This window comes from Aptenodytes patagonicus, chromosome W (genome assembly GCF_965638725.1).
Source record: "Aptenodytes patagonicus chromosome W, bAptPat1.pri.cur, whole genome shotgun sequence".
In the NCBI taxonomy this organism is placed as follows: Eukaryota; Metazoa; Chordata; class Aves; order Sphenisciformes; family Spheniscidae; genus Aptenodytes; species Aptenodytes patagonicus.
In genome coordinates this window covers 38,229,735-38,248,360 of record NC_134981.1, presented here as the reverse complement: position 1 = coordinate 38,248,360, position 18,626 = coordinate 38,229,735, and the positions used below count along the sequence as shown (strand labels likewise).

The 18,626-nt window shown below is 41.7% G+C and overlaps 1 protein-coding gene across 2 annotated transcripts in view; it reads left to right on the top strand.

Moving 5' to 3' along the window:
* The window catches only part of LOC143171983 (mitogen-activated protein kinase kinase kinase 1-like), an 89,011-nt gene that overhangs the window by 38,264 nt on the left and 32,121 nt on the right, over positions 1-18,626 (top strand). For both annotated transcript variants that reach the window (XM_076361175.1, XM_076361174.1), the window contains exon 2: positions 15,425-15,575. In XM_076361175.1, the coding sequence (XP_076217290.1) occupies positions 15,425-15,575 (151 nt within the window). The remainder of the gene's footprint in view (positions 1-15,424; positions 15,576-18,626) is intronic.

The window sequence follows — 18,626 nt, the reverse complement described above, 5'->3', positions numbered from 1 at the left end:
TTGTGTCCTTCCTCAAATCACTGGTGACAAGCTGGAGCTGTTGTAAAGTGATGCTTCTCTAGTGTTATGCTTTCACACTACTATGTGATTGTGTCTGCAATTTTTCTGTCAGTTTTTAAGCAAATAATGAAGATATCTCTTTTCCTTTATCTAGGCCAATATGAGAGATGTGAGCTTGTTGCATTTTTACTGACAGTATGTGATTTTTAATTAGTATTAAGACTTATATTTCTAAAGTAGCATACATTACTACAAATTAAAAGCCTAAGTACATTGTTATAAGTGGGATATGAATGCAGCAAAGTCTTTAAATAAAAACTCAGTCAGGAATATGCTGAGGATAAGAAAAAATGGTATATTTTTGTTAAGGAGTAGTCTGTATACTTGCTGTCCTGTAATCGGCTTCCTTTATCACAGACCTATTTGGTTATTATGGAATTTTTTAAATTGCTTTCTAACTACATTGATTTTTTTAAGTTATCTTACTAAATACTCCCTTCCTCATCAGGTAAGATTGCTGCACTTAATTTCTCCTTATATTCTGGATTTTAAAGAAGCTGAAATAGGAGTTATTGAAACCATAACCATTTTTAGCCATATGCTTGCAGAAGCCTTGAATGCCTCTTCCTGCCTCTTTTTGTCATGGTAGCTTGTTATCTTACAAAAAAAAACATTTGTAAGAGTAGCTGCCATTGTTAGAATGGGTGTAGTTGTATGCCTGGCCTGTGGCTAGACTAGTTGACAGACATCACCAAAAGGTCCCTCCTTGTAGCACAGGGAGATGTGCTCTCCCTGTACAGCACAGAGCACTCCGTATAGCGTGCCAGGGTGTTATACGTGTGAGATTTACTGAAGATCCTAAGTCTGGGTCTTCATGGCGAGAGCACAGTTCACCTGTGACTTTCTGCTGATAAAAAATATGCTGTCCCATATGGATCTACCATAAGTGGGTAAAGGGGTCTAATACGTTGCTATAGGGTGGTGTTTCTTCACCTAGCAGTTACTCAAAATAGGCTTGCAAGGAATTTTTTACTTCATTTCTGTGCCCTAGTGTCGTGGTTTAACTTCAGTCGGCAACTAAGCACCACGCAGCCGCTCGCTCACTCCCCCCCACCCGGTGGGATGGGGGAGAGAATTGGAAGAGCACAAGTTAGAAAAACTCGTGGGTTGAGATAAAAACAGTTTAATAATTGAAATAAAATGATAATAATAATAATATAATAATAATAATACACAAAGCAAGTGATGCACAGTACAATTGCTCACCACCCGCCGACTGATGCCCAGCCAGTCCCCGAGCAGCGGCCCCCCCGGCCAGCTTTCCCCAGTTTATGTACTGAGCATGACGTCACATGGTATGGAATGTCCCTTTGGTCATTTTGGCTGTGCCCCCTCCCAGCTTCTTGTGCACCTTCAGCCTTCTCAGTCGGTAGAACATGGGAAGCTGAAAAGTCCTTGGCTAGTGTAAGCATTACCTAGCAACAACTAAAACATGGGTGCCTTACCAACTTTATTCTCATCCTAAATCCAAAACACTGTACCAGCTACTAGAAAAGAAATTAACTCTATCCCTGCCGAAACCAGGACAATATCCACCCCTTATTCTATACCATCTGCGTCATGCTCAAGTCTCATATTTTCCAGTACATTTTCATTAATCACCACCCCTTTATATATATATATATATACACACACACAGAGATATCATTCCCTTCGTCTGTGGGCCATCCCTCTAAAATGTTCGGTGAGTTCATCTAGTCCATGACTTCGGGCTCCATCTGTCATAATAATCTTTCAGGGCAGGAAAAATGGAGATGGTATGTGGTGTTGGATTGTTTCAGGTTGAAGTCAGTTCTGGTACCATCATCACTGTGCTTTGCTTGGTTTCACTGAAGTTATTCTTCATTAATCTGGGTGATTCTTATTGTAATAACATTAGTATGGCATATAATATTATGTAGTACTTAACATCACATAATTCAGATCATTGGCTATTCTCACCCAAAATCAAATCCCCTTGAGGTACACATCGGACTTCCCCATCCTCCCGCATTATCCACCAAGTGCACCCAGGTCCTTGAGCAAAAGCAATCCCATGGATGGGTTTGCCTCTGCCCGAGGCAGGAATAACCCAGACTGTCTTCCCCAGCATATTTTTTACGTGCACTACAGGGACTTTATTCCCATCTACAGTACGTAAAAGTTCTGACTGGGCAGGGCCTGCTCGATTGGCAGATCCCCTCGTGTTGACTAACCAGGTGGCCTTTGCTAAATGCGTAGCCCAATGTTTGAACGTCCCGCCACCCATTGCTCTCAGCGTAGTCTAACAGTCCATTGTATTGTTCCATTTTCCCAGAGGCTGGTGCATGATAGGGGATGTGATACACCCACTCAATGCCGTGCTCTTTGGCCCAGGTGTCTATGAGGTTGTTTCGGAAATGAGTCCCGTTGTCTGACTCAATTCTTTCTGGGGTGCCATGTCGCCATAGGACTTGCTTTTCAAGGCCCAGGATAGTGTTCTGGGCGGTGGCATGGGGCACGGGATATGTTTCCAGCCATCTGGTGGTTGCCTCCACCATTGTAAGCACGTGGCGCTTGCCTTGGCGGGTTTGTGGGAGTGTGATATAATTGATCTGCCAGGCCTCCCCATATTTATATTTCAACCATCGTCCTCCATACCAAAAAGGCTTTAACCGCTTGGCTTGTTTGATTGCAGCGCATGTTTTGCATTCATGGATAACCTGCGCAACAGTGTCCATGGTCAAGTCCACCCCTCGATCACGAGCCCATCTATATGTTGCATCTCTTCCTTGGTGGCCTGAGGTGTCATGGGCCCACTGAGCTAGAAATAATTCACCCTTCTGTTGCCAGTCCAGATCCACCTGAGCCACTTCAACCTTAGCAGCCTGATCCACCTGCTGGTTGTTTTGATGTTCTTCAGTGGCCCGACTCTTGGGTACGTGAGCATCTACGTGACGGACTTTTACAACCAGGTTCTCCACCCGGGCAGCAATAGCTTGCCACAATGCGGCAGCCCAGATGGGTTTGCCTCTGCGCTGCCAGTTGCTCTGCTTCCATTGCTGCAACCACCCCCACAGGGCATTTGCCACCATCCATGAGTCAGTATAGAGATAGAGCACTGGCCACTTCTCTTGGTCAGCAATGTCTAAAGCCAGCTGGATGGCCTTTACTTCTGCAAATTGGCTCGATTCACTTTCTCCTTCAGCAGTTTCTACAACTTATCGCATAGGACTCCATACAGCAGCTTTCCACCTCCGATGCTTTCCCACAAGACGACAGGACCCATCAGTGAACAGGGCATATTGCTTCTCATTTTCTGGTAGTTCATTATACATTGGGGCCTCTTCAGCATGCATCACCTCCTCCTCTGGCAATATTCCAAAATCTTTGCCCTCTGGCCAATCCATGATCACTTCCAGGATTCCTGGGCGACTGGGGTTTCCTATTCGAGCCCGTTGTGTGATCAGTGCGACCCACTTACTCCATGTAGCATCAGTTGCATGATGTGTACAGGGGACCCTCCCTCTGAACATCCAGCCCAGCACCGGCAGTCGGGGTGCCAGGAGGAGCTGTGCTTCAGTGCCGATCACTTCTGAAGCAGCTCGAACCCCTTCATATGCTGCTAATATCTCTTTTTCATTTGGAGTATAGCGGGCCTCGGATCCTCTGTATCCCCGACTCCAAAACCCTAGGGGTCGACCTCGAGTGTCCCCAGGTGCTTTCTGCCAGAGGCTCCAGGTAGGGCCATTCTCCCTGGCTGCGGTATAGAGCACATTTTTTTACCTTTTGCCCTGCCCGGACTGGCCCTAGGGCTACTGCATGAACTATCTCCCGTTTAATTTGTTCAAAAGCTTGTTGTTGCTCAGGGCCCCATTTGAAATCGTTCTTCTTCCGGGTCACTTGATAGAGAGGGTTTACAATCAGACTGTAATTTGGAATGTGCATTCTCCAAAAACCCACCACGCCTAAGAAAGCTTGTGTTTCCTTTTTGCTAGTTGGTGGAGACATGGCTGTTATTTTGTTGATCACATCCATTGGGATCTGACGACGTCCATCTTGCCATTTTATTCCTAAAAATTGGATCTCCTGTGCAGGTCCCTTGACCTTACTTTGTTTTATGGCAAAACCGGCCTTCAGCAGGATTTGGACTATTTCCTTCCCTTTCTCAAAAACTTCTCCTGCTGTGTTGCCCCACACGATGATGTCATCAATGTATTGCAGGTGTTCTGGAGCTCCACCCTGTTCTAATGCAGTCTGGATCAGTCCATGGCAAATGGTAGGGCTGTGTTTCCACCCCTGGGGCAGTCGGTTCCAGGTGTACTGAACACCCCTCCAAGTGAAAGCAAACTATGGCCTGCACTCTGCTGCCAAAGGGATTGAGAAAAACGCATTAGCAATATCAACTGTGGCATACCACTTGGCTGCCTTTGACTCCAGTTCGTATTGAAGTTCTAGCATGTCTGGCACAGCAGCACTCAGCGGTGGCGTGACTTCGTTCAGGCCACGATAGTCTACTGTTAGTCTCCACTCTCCATTAGACTTCCGCACTGGCCATATGGGACTGTTAAAGGGTGAGCGAGTCTTGCTGATCACTCCTTGGCTCTCCAGTCGACGAATCAGCTCATGAATGGGAATCGGGGAGTCTCGGTTGGTGAGATATTGCCGCCGGTGCACTGTGGTGGTAGCGATTGGCACCTGTTGGTCTTCGACCTTCAGCAGCCCCACAACAGAGGGGTCCTCTGAGAGACCAGGCAAGGTGGACGGCTGTTTAATTTCCTCCATCTCCAAGGCAGCTATACCAAAAGCCCACCGGTACCCTTTTGGGTCCTTGAAATACCCTCTCCTGAGGTAGTCTATGCCAAGGATGCACGGAGCCTCTGGGCCAGTCACAATGGGGTGCTTCTGCCACCCATTCCCAGTTAGACTCACTTCGGCTTCCAATACAGTTAGCTGTTGGGATCCCCCCGTCACCCCAGAAATACAGATGGGTTCTGCCCCTATATAGCTTGATGGCATAAGGGTACACTGTGCACCGGTGTCTACCAGAGCCTTATACTCCTGTGGGTCTGATGTGCCAGGCCACCGAATCCACACAGTCCAGTAAACCCGGTTGTCCCTTTCCTTCCCCTGGCTGGAGGCAGGGCCCCTCTAATCCTCATCACAGTACTCATTTCTCATTTCTTGTACGTACGGGTCAGAAGTTTCTTCATTAACATCAGGAGTAAGATCAGCCCTTCTACTCTGTCTGGGGAACTGCCCGCTGGAAACTGGAGCAGCAATTTTCCTGGAAGAACCTCTTTCTGTGATTGTTTTCCCTTGCAATTCACGTACCCGTGCCCCTAGGGCTGCAGTAGGTTTCCCATCCCACTTCCTCATGTCCTCTCCGTGGTCACGCAGATAAAACCATAGGGTGCCCCGTGGTGTGTACCCTTTATATTCTCTCTCTTGAGCAAAAGAACGCTGACTCCTAATAGCCGAGATACTGGTCCGTACAGGTGAGGAGTAGGACCTATCCTCTCTGAGTTGCTGGAGCTCCCGGGACAGTTTTTCGGACAGTTTCTCCACAGCCGAGACGAGGGAGGAAGAGACACTTTCCTCGTATTGCCGGAGTTGACTAGCCAATTCATCCACAGTTTGTTCCTCTCCATCTTTCCAGGTTATCACTGCCAATGAATTGGCGTATGACGATGGTGAGCTCCTTATAAACTTCCGCCACATGGGTCGTGTGCACTTGACTTCGTCTGGATCTTTGGATAGTTGTTTGTTGTTCAGGTCATCATAAATCACCTCCAGCACAGCTAATTCTCTCAGAAACTGGATACCCTTCTCCATGGTGGCCCACTTGCTTGGGCGACATATGACATCTTCCTTAAAGGGATACCTTTCCTTCACGCTTGACAAGAGTCGCCTCCAAAGGCTGAGGATACGTGTCCCTTTTCCAATTGCTTTATCAATGCCCCCTTCCCTAGAAAGGGATCCCAGCTGCTTGGCTTCCCTACCCTCTAATTCCAGGCTACTGGCCCCATTATCCCAGCATCGGAGCAGCCAGGTGACAATATGCTCACCTGGACGGCGGCTGAAATCTTTTCATATATCTCACAGCTCACTCAGGGATAGAGACCGGGTGGTCACTGCCTCGTTTATGAGTTCTTCCTCTTCCCTCCTCCCCGATCAGCGGCCGGCTCTCCTCCTCCCGTTCTCGTGATGGCCCTTCTCCAGGGTACTCGTACACTTCTTCCTCCGGTTCCCTTTTAGAAGAAGCTTCTTCCTCCCTTACTAAACGAGCCGACTTCCGCTTCCAAAATTTCTTCTTGTGTACAGGGGCGACTGATACCGGCACAGCCTGGTTCTTTGGTTCAGCCACAGGGCCTGTCGCCGGGGTTGGAGTGGCCGCAGTGCATGTCGCCGGGGTTGGAGTGGCCGCTGTGCAAGTGCATGTCACCGGAGTCTGAGTGGCCGCAGGGCCTGTCGCTGGGGTTGGAGTGGCCGCAGTGCGTGTCGTTTTACTGTCAGAGCCAGAGACCTTCCCTTCCCTTTGAGGGCACTGAATGGTGTTGAACAGGGCTCGGTAGGCGTGGGCCAGGCCCCAGCACGTTGCAATGAGCTGCATCTCTCTGGAGTTGCCAGGGTGACAGCATACTTTTTCCAAATATTCTACTAACTTTTCAGGTTTCTGCACTTGCTCAGGGGTGAAGTTCCAAAACACTGGGGGTGCCCATTGGCCTAGGTACTTGCCCATCTTGTCCCACACACCCTGCCACTCATAATTATTCAGCCTTGGGGCAGATCTCTGGATGATATTCTTAAATTGCTTACCAACTTCAGACAAAACCGAAACAGTATTCCCAAGAAGTATTAATAGAAGTATCTTAACTGCCCAAGGATGTTCAAAATACTGAAAAATTACTGTAATGAAGGAGGAAACATTATAGAAGAAGGTAGTGACCCTGCCATTCTGTATTTCCTCTGTAAAAAAAACTCTCAGAAAAGTTACTGCAATTGCTAGTTGTCTCCACGAAACGGTCCCCGTGGTACAGTAACGGCTTCATTGCGAAGTTTACATACCACACTGACGTCAAGGTCAATGTTCTAAAAACAAACCTCACAAGTGAGACATTACTATTCACTGCAGACCACAGCAAACTGCAAAACCCAACACCAATCTTTAACATGTACAGCAGGAAAAAGAGCACGATGCAGATTATACAAATCAATATCGAGAACAGAGAAACCAACATTGTGACCCACAACTACTAACAGATATAAGTTCTTTAATACACTCCGGTTAACCTGTTATTATCTCAAACCCTTCGAGCCCCACGTTGGGTGCCAAAAAGGACTGTCGTGGTTTAACTTCAGTCGGCAACTAAGCACCACGCAGCTGCTCGCTCACTCCCCCCCACCCGGTGGGATGGGGGAGAGAATTGGAAGAGCACAAGTTAGAAAAACTCGTGGGTTGAGATAAAAACAGTTTAATAATTGAAATAAAATGATAATAATAATAATATGATAATAATAATAATACACAAAGCAAGTGATGCACAGTACAATTGCTCACCACCCGCCGACCAATGCCCAGCCAGTCCCCAAGCAGCGGCCCCCCCGGCCAGCTTTCCCCAGTTTATGTACTGAGCATGACGTCACATGGTATGGAATGTCCCTTTGGCCAGTTTGGCTGTGCCCCCTCCCAGCTTCTTGTGCACCTTCAGCCTTCTCAGTCGGTAGAGCATGGGAAGCTGAAAAGTCCTTGGCTAGTGTAAGCATTACCTAGCAACAACTAAAACATCGGTGTGTTATCAACTTTGTTCTCATCCTAAATCCAAAACACTGTACCAGCTACTAGAAAAGAAATTAACTCTATCCCTGCCGAAACCAGGACACCTAGGAAAGCTTTTTATGCCAGAGCCAGAAATGTATGTGGAAATGTTTAGTCCCCTTTGGCTTTTGGAGCTAAGTTCAGCGTATGCATGAGTCTTTGCAGGACAAGGAGACATTTTGAATGGGTCTTTGAGTGTCAGTGAGCAAGACAGACATCTCTTTAGCAAGGTTTGGTGGTTATTTAATAGTTTTTTATTGAATTCCTAAATCATAAGAAATCAAATTAATAATATTAATCACCAGTGTAACTCAGACTGATAAATATATGGACAAGCTTACATGAAAAGAGAAGAAAAAACAAATTAGAGCATAAGCTTAAAGATGAATACCAAATAACAAAACTAGATACAGACAATACATAAATAAGAAAATAAATTGGGACGATTAGCATACCAGGGTCCTGCTTCGTGACTTCTAAATGCTACTTCAGTAAAACTAGTAGATTACAATAATAATTTGTTATAATTATCAGCAGTGTACACTAAGAAACAAACATAATCCTGGTGAGAAATATGATTTTTACCATGGAAACATGGTATTAAAATCATTCTTCAGAAAAGAACAAGAACAAAACTGTTAAATGTCTTTCTGGGTCTCTAGTCTCCTTCTGTAAGGCCAGAGATCGTTGGGTTTTATAACTTTTTAAATTTAGTTTTAAATCTTTTAAACTTATTTGTTTTGAAAAGAGTAAGTTTGGTTCTCCATTTGCATTACATACCATTTACTGCCGAACCAGTCATTAAGACTTAAAAATTTTAGACTGTTATGTTTCTTTGCTAGAAATAACACTTATAAGCCTCTATTTTCTTATTTGCTTTGTGGTTTATTTTTATGATCATCTTTTGCTGAGAGAACTTTAAAATTCTCTTTACAGCAGCAATCTTGGAACATTTGATATCTGCTGATAATTCTACAGTTTGAACAGTGCCAGAATGGTCTAAATTCCCTTTCTTGTTTATAACTCCTCAAATTATTTAATAGATTGTAGCTTTGGAAAGTCTATGTAGCTAATCCTGTCCAAGTTACTTGTTTATATGCTAATCCCTTTCTCTAATACCTATGCTTGTGATCCTATAACCTGGTGCAGATGAAGTAATCAGTTGACTATCAGTGAGCACTCTTATTGCTATCTTTTTCTTTTTAATGACATTATTGCAGTTCTTGAAGTAATGCCCAGTAGTATGTCACACCGGGATGGGGGCAGGACATGCTTTTTCTCTTCAGTTGCCCCAATGTGAACTGGGCATACTGGATTCTGCTCTCTGTTGGGATACTGAAGTTTGTCGTTCAGTAAGTTTATTAGTATATCTTTGTGTAAGCTGTATTATCACACTTCAGATATTAGTCCAAATACATAGAATTATGAAAAGAATTAAGCTGCACAATTATTAGTGGCTTTGGGTCTCCATGTATCAATATAAATCATCTACTTCCTGTAATTTCTAGAAACTTTGCTCAATAATGGAATAAATTTCTAGTTTTATAGAGATAAAATACCAGACTCTCTCTGCAAATGTCTTAGTATGAAAGTAAAGAGTTTGAGAGCATGTAATAAACTACTATTTTTAAATCTTGAAAATACCACAGTATGTGTATACCTTGATGCTCCTGAGTTGGTACTGGGAGACTAAACAGCAGGAAGGATTAGAGAGACCTAGGAGCTTTTGTAATATTTGCTTCAGATGTCTGATAACTTTCTTAGGAAGCATACAGAAGAGAGAAGCCTGTTTAATTAGCTTCGTGGCAAGCATCTGTTGCAAATAGAGGCGGCTATTTCTTGGCTTGTTTTGTAGGAGGACTCCTTCTCAGTGGCTGCTGAATAGTGCCACAATCTCAAAGCATGACTTAAGTGGCTTCAGAGCAAGGAATCCAACCAATTTTTTTTACGTATTTCAAGTAGGTGGATTTGACTTGATAGGAGCTAGAAAATCCAGGCAGGTAATTTACCTCTAACTTTAGACATCTGTCTTTGAAGATCTGTGTCTTCATCACTGAGGGGATGATCCTTCTTGACCAGGGCCTGTGAGGTTCCGCTGAAGGTGATGGCTCAGTCTGTGGAGTTAGTGCTTCAGTTGTGAATGTTGTCCTGTTAGTAGTGAAATGTTCTCTTTGACAAACGTGTCTTTTGACCTGTCAGTCTTCCAGTGATATGCTTGATTGTCATGGTCTTTGAGACCAAATGACTTTATAGGGAGAGAAGACAAGGGATGTATCAAACTGAGTAAATAACAATTACTACTAAACTGGTAGAGGTGTAGGCTCAGTAGCTTTGGGTTTAGAGCTAAATAACAGAAAGGTTTTTCTTCCATGTTTTCAGATTCTAAATGGATTTGTTACCCTTTTATAGAAAAATGTTGGAAGAAGTAGGATAAGCTTTAGCTTTTAAAACTACTTTGTAAAGATGCAGTGGCTGTCACCTGATGGTGGTTTCCAGCAGGGGCTGCACTGCAGCCTGGGATCCCCAGGGCAGTGGAGGTTCTACAGAAACCTGCTGGGTGTTTATGTTTCTGTTTTATTACACCTGGGCACCACTTATGCTTTTTCTATAGTTTTGTAACATGTAAATGTATTTATAGTTTATAAGTATGTTTCAAAATATATGTAGGAGATACAAGTTTATTTGAGGTAAATTGAAAGGTGTTTCTAATGCAAAATGCTTGTTAGTGATTCATCTAAATGACATAGTGGCAGTTTTTTAATGTGAGTGAAAGGAAAACAGTGGGTGCAGAATACCACTCAATAAGTACTCCATGTGAGCTTCAGTGGGAAGTGTATTGGCCAAATGAAGAGTGTTATTCCCAAGGGAAGATGATGAAGAGCTATTGGAAAGGCTGAGGCAGCTAGAAAAAAAAAAAAGAAATAAGATTTATTGTTCTCCCTTTTGTATTTGTCAACTACGCGAACAGAAGAATAGAACTTAATTTCACACTTATAACATTTGGCTAAAATCCCTGTAACTATTTTAGGAAGCTAGATTCATTAGTCTCTATGAAGTAGTGTGTTCAGTACTGTCTTTAAGTGGCAGTTGCTGCCATTTAGTACCAGGTTGAGAAAGTTCCCTGTTAAGTTTTTAATTTTAATGAAATGTGCCATACCTGATCTTTTGCTTTGTTAGGATGTACACAAATGGTTAGATGCCAGCAGTAGTGGATCAGGAAGAGAAGGAATGGGAGACTGGCAGGAGGACAGACCATGCCTTGCCCATCTTGATCTGAATTTTTTTACTGATCTTGATATTATTAAAAATACTTAATGGCAAAAGAGAAACTGTGAGCACTACTGGAACTGTTAGTGGCAAGAACTTATCTAAAACGCTAATAGCTGACCTTCTCAATTCAGGGAATCGTTAACTCTTTTGTCCCTGCTCCCCATGCTGAGCACTGCTCCTAGCATGCCTCCAGGCCAGCTGACTAGCCCAGCGTTCTTGGGACCTGTTGAGGGTTGGGTTGCAGGTAGCTGGGTGCCTATATTCTTAATTCTTGCTTAAGATCCCCCAAAATGAGCTCTGTACATCCCATCTAAGCTTGCCCTCAGTATTGATTGTCATCGTATATGGCATTTGCACTGAGCAGAATATATAATTTCTCCCATATTCATTCCTTATCACTCAGTGCTTTTTCCATCAAACCTCGGGTTCTTCTCAACAACCTGTTGTTGTTAAATGCATTGATTGTTCTGATAGAGCTGCTGTATGACCACTTTTGTTCATGAATGTTTTCTGTGGTCACCCATGGTTTGACCACTGCTGGTATGCAAGTTACCTTTGCTAACTTGCTTCAGACAAATGTTTTTAAAAAAAAAAAATTACTCATCAGCTAATAATTTTTTTCCTCCCTGTGATTGAGTATTTGTGGATATGGCAGACAGAGCTTTCCTTTTCTTGGTGAATTGACTCTTCCCTATTTGACTCTTCCCTATTTCAGAACTTGCCTTTTTCCTGTTTTCCTACTGCTAATAAAATCTGGTCCAGTGTGGCTATTGGATAAAGCTGTTTGCCCAAATAAGATAGCAGAGAAGCAAAGACATCTAACTGTTTCTAAACATTGAGAAGCACAGGAAAATGGATTTGGAGCTACTATTCAGCTTTCATATACTGTTATATCCCCTTTGTAAGAAAAAAAAAAAATACTTGCAGAGAATTTAGTATTAAATTCACTGAGCCATTCAGAAGTAAAACTTGCTTGTGTATTTCACAAGTTTGCTAAATAACGTGTATTGCATACCTTGCATTAAAATATTGAATCATTGATCCATAGAGAACCAGTTGTTAATCTAACTGTTCAATTACTGTTTGCAAGTCTTCAAAATTAAGACACTGAAACAAAGGACAAAGTTTTGCCTTCTGTATTGCACAAGATGTTGCATTAGACTGTTTCCATGCAGTACATTAATTCTAGTGTATTTAGTTTTATAGTTCATGAAGCAAATAATTCAAAGTGAACAATACAATTATTAATGTGCAGACCACTAAGCTTATTCATTAAAAAACAGTAGTCATCACACTATTGAGCTTGCTCAGTACTTTAGAATTACAATTTGGATCCATTTCTTCATAATTTCTTGATTAATAATATGGGAGCTGATGTCTGATGGTTTAAAACTAATAATAAAAAGAATTTAAAAGATTCTTAATGCTGCCTTTGGGAGGGGTTAAAAGTTAAATTTTTATCTGGAAAAAAAGCCTTGTATCCTCTTTGCTTGATTCATGAAAAGCTGAAACATTTAAGAGCAAAATCCTTGCTTCCTGATGAAGCAGAAGGGTGGGATGCTGAGAAGTGTCAGGCTCACTGGTCCAAGCTAGCATATTCTGAGATTTATTTTTGGCCTGCTCCTTAGCTGTGTTATTGCCGTTCAAATAAAGTACTACATGGCAGTCACTTAAGCACATGGTTACCTTGACTCAGGAATAGCTTTTGCTGTATGAAGAGCAGGATCAAGTCCTCAGTGGAGTACACTTTGGAGTGGTTTTTTTTCTGCTGAGGTACAGTGATATGGGGACTGGCAACCCAGCTGTTGTCATGTAGGCAAACTTCAGCTTGACTAGAATGGATGAGGGGTTTTGCTTTAGATTAAAAAAAAAAAAAAAAAAAAACACCTGTAGGTTTAGGCTACAAAATGAGGATGTCCTGCAGTATGCAGGAAACTTTGTGCATGTGGAAAATTTTTTCCACAGATCCAACAGTATAAGAATGTTTAGTGAACTATAGTTTTAGCCAAGCTTGAGTTAAAATAGGAAGGTTTTTTGAACGCTTCTGAAACTGTATTCTATAAAAATACACACTAATTAAATTCTGCAAAAAGATAACTGGTTTACTGAGCAAAAGCTTTCAGACTCAGTTGGTCTTCCCCACCTGCGTGGAGGAAAAGTGCAAGAGTTCTTTGTGCAGGCAAGAGTAGATCAGTTTAGCTGTCACATGAGAGAAAGATAGTTGCTTCTGCTTTTTAGAGAACAAGTATAGATTGTGAAGCCTCCACTGTCATATTGCGTTGTTCATGAATTCAAGTCCAAGGGCCTCTTAAGACTTTTTTTATATCAGTTGGGAAGTTAATCATGGTTATATGAACAAATGAAATACTGTGTCATTCTTTCACTGCTGGGATAGTGTTTTCTGTCTTGTTATACAAAGTATTCATGCAACTGAGATGGTTCGTGCCATGGAATAACTAATAAAAACTAAAGTAACTATTTTTAACTTGCACCTATATTTTGGAGCTGTACTGTTCTTATGCAGATGAAGATTTTTGTCTTTTGAACTGATTTTTTTGACTGAGGAAAAAATTTAAAATCAGCCCTTTTTAGACAATAGGGTGGTGTCCCGTCCGTGTGTCGTTTCCCCCCCCCCCCCCCCCCATTTTAAGCTTTTAGGCACATTCTCCATTTGGACTCTACCTGCTGCTGTAATGTCTTTGTTTTTCATGGAGAGATGCTAGGTTTTGTCTTTATAGAAAGCAATAGTATGAAATTCAGTGTTGGGACAAAAATAACTTGTTACTCGTGTTAGTTTTGAAGTTAAGCAAGCATTAATGCCTAACCTCTGAAAAAAACATTCATTTTAGGTGGATTGTTTTTCTACTTATAAACATTTAAGTCCTTAATTGCTAGACACAGTTCTGAGTGTCTAAATTTAGTTATTAACGGTAGGTTTAGATGTTGCTTGAAAGAAAATGAATTTTGTTTACAATATCCATCTGCTTATTATGTTTCAGTGCTGAACAGGAGTTATTTCCTGTCTCAGAAGACTTTGTTTCCTTTGTGTCTACAATGAGAGAAAAGAAAATAACATGACTACTCCTTCTGACCAGTGAAAACTTCTCATTTTTCTAAGTAGGGATTTGTGATAAATGAGCTTTAGTAATACATTGCTGGTAGGCATTGTAATTTTGACATCTTATTGCAGTGAATGTTGTAGGGAATATGTTGCAGGTCGTCATACAGTACATAAATGTAGTTTTAACTGCATAGCTAAATGTTTTAGAATTTGAAGACTGCATGCATGAAAGCAGATGTAAATATGCAACTGCTGCTCATTGTAACTAAATTATTATATGGCCTTATCTTCTACTTTAAGTTGTGGGGGTTTTTTTGAAACAACTTTATTCTGAGAGTTGGCTTAATCAAGCTTGCTTATTTTTAAAGACAGCTAACTTCAAGAAGATGAAAGGGAATCATGTACTTCTGCTTAAGAATGTGGTTTAGCAGATAGTTCAAGAGAATCAGGAAATCTTCCAGACTGTTCATATTTGTTTTTCAGTGTCTGACAGTATTTTTTTGCTGCTTTGTAGTTGCCAGCAATCACAGGCAACTACTTCGCTGTAGGTCAAAAAAGCACAAGCCCAGATGGATTATACTTTCATTTTACAGATATGAACTTGCTGTGAGTTTTGCTATAATTATAGCTGACTTGAAGTGCTTTTGATTCATCAGTCACTCAGAAAGCAATTCTCAAGGACACTAGCCTTACTTTCATTATTTCTGTGTCTAGTCTAAGCATACTGTGTATTAGTTTACAAGTCCTCTTTTTTGAGGAAGAGTTCATGTATAGGAAGAGGCACTACATACATAGTTTCATGCTTGTGCATCCTATGAAGATGGAAACTTTTCATCATTAATTTATATTCATTTTGTAAATTGTTTTAAAATAGAGATTGCAAGCTTTGAATTGCCAATGCATGCATGAACCATCGCAACACTTCTGAAACTTTTGGTGAATGACATGACATACAGGGTAATTTTTGTATTGGCTTAATATTTGCCAAGACATTCCTCTTTACTGGGTGTCCAATGTTACAAGCAATACACACATTTTAAAGAAATACCCCTCAAAACAGGTATGCTGTGAACTGCAGACTAGCAAATTAGTCGTAACTCTTGAAAGGCTTGCTGCAGTCAGTTGGAAGTAATGTTTTAGTAGCTGCATTGTAAGGAGAGGGAGAACAGGATGGCACAAAGCTTAAGAATGCTATAGTATTATACCTTAACTAAAAATAATTGTATCTATGACTACAATTTTTTTTTTTGCTGTAGTCGTGACATGGAGAATAGAGAAACCCTCAGGGGGCTGCAGAAGATGGATGACCGCCCAGAAGAGCGTATGATCAGGGAGAAACTCAAGGCAACGTGTATGCCAGCCTGGAAGCATGAATGGCTGGAAAGAAGAAGCAGGAGAGGCCCTGTGGTAAGTGGCACAGAAATAAGGGCAATATCTGTGACAACTATTAGAAATAAAAATCCCTTAAATTTCTTTCTCTTAGAAACCTCTTTATCGTTAACAACTTGTGGAGTCTTAATTGCGATCCCCTTGTTCACTTTTTTAATGAGCTGTTTAACAGGAAACTGGCTGACTTTCTGAAGTGTATGCATTTCTTAAAGCTTTATTTTTTTTTCAAAAAAAAAAGCATATTGCTGTGCTGCTGATTGTGTAGTATAAAATACTGCTGTGGCAACACTACCCTCTAATGTCAATGGCAAAGGTAGCTCTTGTTCATTAGATAAAAACTTACGTTTGAGTGTAAAACTGCATTGTAGTGCTTTATATTCCCTTCATTCTTTAGGGTTTCATGACTTCGCATTTCCTTAGTTTGAAAATGTTAAATTAAAGTTTTCTATATGTATAATGTGTGGATTTTCTTGCTAGATGAATATTGTTGTGGTTTAACCTGGCAGGCAGCTAAACACCACACAGCTGTTTGCTCACTCCCCCTGCACCCCCAGTGGGATGGGGGAGAGAATCGGGGGGGGGGGAAGTAAAATTCGTGGGTTGAGATAAAGACAGTTTAATAGGACAGAAAAGGAAGGGAAAATAATAATAATAATGATAAAAGAATATACAAAGCAAGTGATGCACAATGCAATTGCTCACCACCTGCCGACTGATGCCCAGCCAGTCCCTGAGCAGTGGTCGCCGCCCCCCCGGCCAACTCCCCCCAGTTTATATACTGAGCATGATGTCACATGGTATGGAATATCCCTTTGGCCAGTTTGGGTCAGCTACCCTGGCTGTGCCCCCTCCCAGCTTCTTGTGTACCTCCAGCCTTCTCAGTCGGTAGAGCATGGGAAGCTGAAAAGTCCTTGGCTAGTGTAAGCACTACCTAGCAACATCTAAAACATCAGTGTGTTATCAACATTATTCTCATGCTAAATCCAAAACACAGCACTGTACCAGCTACTAGGAAGAAAATTAACTCTATCCCAGCCGAAACCAGGACAAATATACAAACTGCAAGCTTATTACAACCAGAAAAATCAAATCTGAGTAACTCCTTCACATATGTCTCAACTCTGCTAAAATTTGGATGCCAGAGTATTCCTATTAGCCTTTTTGGGTAATGCTTTTGTATAAATAGCTCAGAAGTAATTTTAAGAAATTTCAGACAGATCAAACTGAAAACTTATTAAACACAGTTACGATTCTAACACTAGCATATTCAGTATAATGCTGGTTAATTAATACCAGTTAGTTACATATAAATGTAGTTGCATTGGTCAACATGACTCCTGTGTAACACTTGATGGGAGTGCTAATTTAAAGCTAAGATCATCTGATGCAGTAAACAAGTGTTTGGGGGCAGCTTTTCTAGAACAGAAATAAGGGTTATGTTGGTAACTTTCTGTCATAAGAACATGGAAAATACTTAAAAGTGCACCAAAAAAGTAATACCTTGAATAACACAAAACAGCTCTTAATTGAAAAAAATTTTAAATGCATCTTGGTAGCTGCATAGCTTGAAATTATGGTTCCCTGCTCAGCCCGCTTCCCTTGAGGTTTCTGATTTTTTTTAATACAACTTTTGATGCTCCAGACTCTCAATTACTACCATTTTACACTTAAACTTTTCAAGCACTAGCAACTGATAACTATAACTTGTCTAGAGGCACATGAATTTGCATTCTGACCTTCCAGGAAAGAAAAAAACCATTACAGTAATCAGTAGGAAGAAAAAAAAGCCTGCATTGCTTTTCATACTTTTCCTTTATCCTGTTCATTTTCATAATCAGATAGCAATATATTTTAAAACAACAAAGGTTTCTGAAAAGTTCAGGTTTGCAAGAAGTATACATTCAATATGGTGACTTCTTAAAGTAAAACAAGCAGTGCTTGGATCAAGGCTGTAAATGCAGGTCTTCCTTCTCTTGGGTGGTACCTAACTCCTAGGCTACAACCTCCTCATTGTCCTCTTCTCCCTGTAGCCTGTTGAAACTGAAATGCATTTCTGGATAGTGGAACAGCTTCAGCTGGATGAGTTAAATGCTTCAGTTTCAGTTTAAAATAGCATTTGACCTTGTGGATGCAGTCCAAATCATCAGGTAGAAAGGCACTGAGGCTGGATGTATCTTCCTCCTCGTACCCTGAGTAGGGAAAGTCCCTTCCTTTTTTTTTCTTTTTTTTTTTCTCCGAAATCAGAGACCTCTGCAACTTTCTAGGAGAGGTCTGCTCCGTTAATCTGAAATGTTACCTGGAGCTTCCCTCCAGCTTTGAGTCAAGCCTCTAAGACATGGAGAAATGTAGAATTAAAACTGACTGCTTGCTGTGACTGCTTTTAATTCGATTCCATGGGGCCTTACTCTTCTCGTGCGTTATGTAGGTCTGAGGGGCAGGCAGCTGAAATCTGTCTTGAAATATTCCATATCTCTGTCAAAATTCAGTGTTGTCCTGGTTTCAGCTGGGATAGAGTTAACTTTCTTCCTAGTAGCTGGTGTACTGCTGTGTTTTGAATTTAGCATGAGAATAATGTGATAACACACTGATGGTTTAGTTGTTGCTAAGCAGTGTTTATAGTAAGTCAAGGACTCTTCAGCTTCCCATACTCTGCCAGCGAGGAGGTGCACAAGAAGCTGGGAGGGGGCACAGCCAGGACAGCTGACCCAAACTGGCCAAAGGGATATTCCATACCGTATGATGTCATGCTCAGTATATAAGCTGGGGGGGAGTTGGCTGGGGGGCAGCAATTGCTGCTCAGGGACTGGCTGGGCATTGGTCAGCAGGTGGCGAGCAATTGCATTGTGCATCATTTGCTTTGTATATTATCATCATCATTATATTATTATTATTATTGTTATTGTTATTATTTTATTTCAATTATTAAACTGTTCTTATCTCAACCCACAAGTTTTCTCACTTCTACTCTTCTGATTCTCCCCCCTGTCCCACCGGGGTGGGGGGAGTGAGTGAGTGAGTGGCTGTGTGGTGCTCAGTTGCTGGCTGAGGCTAAACTATGACAAGTGTTTA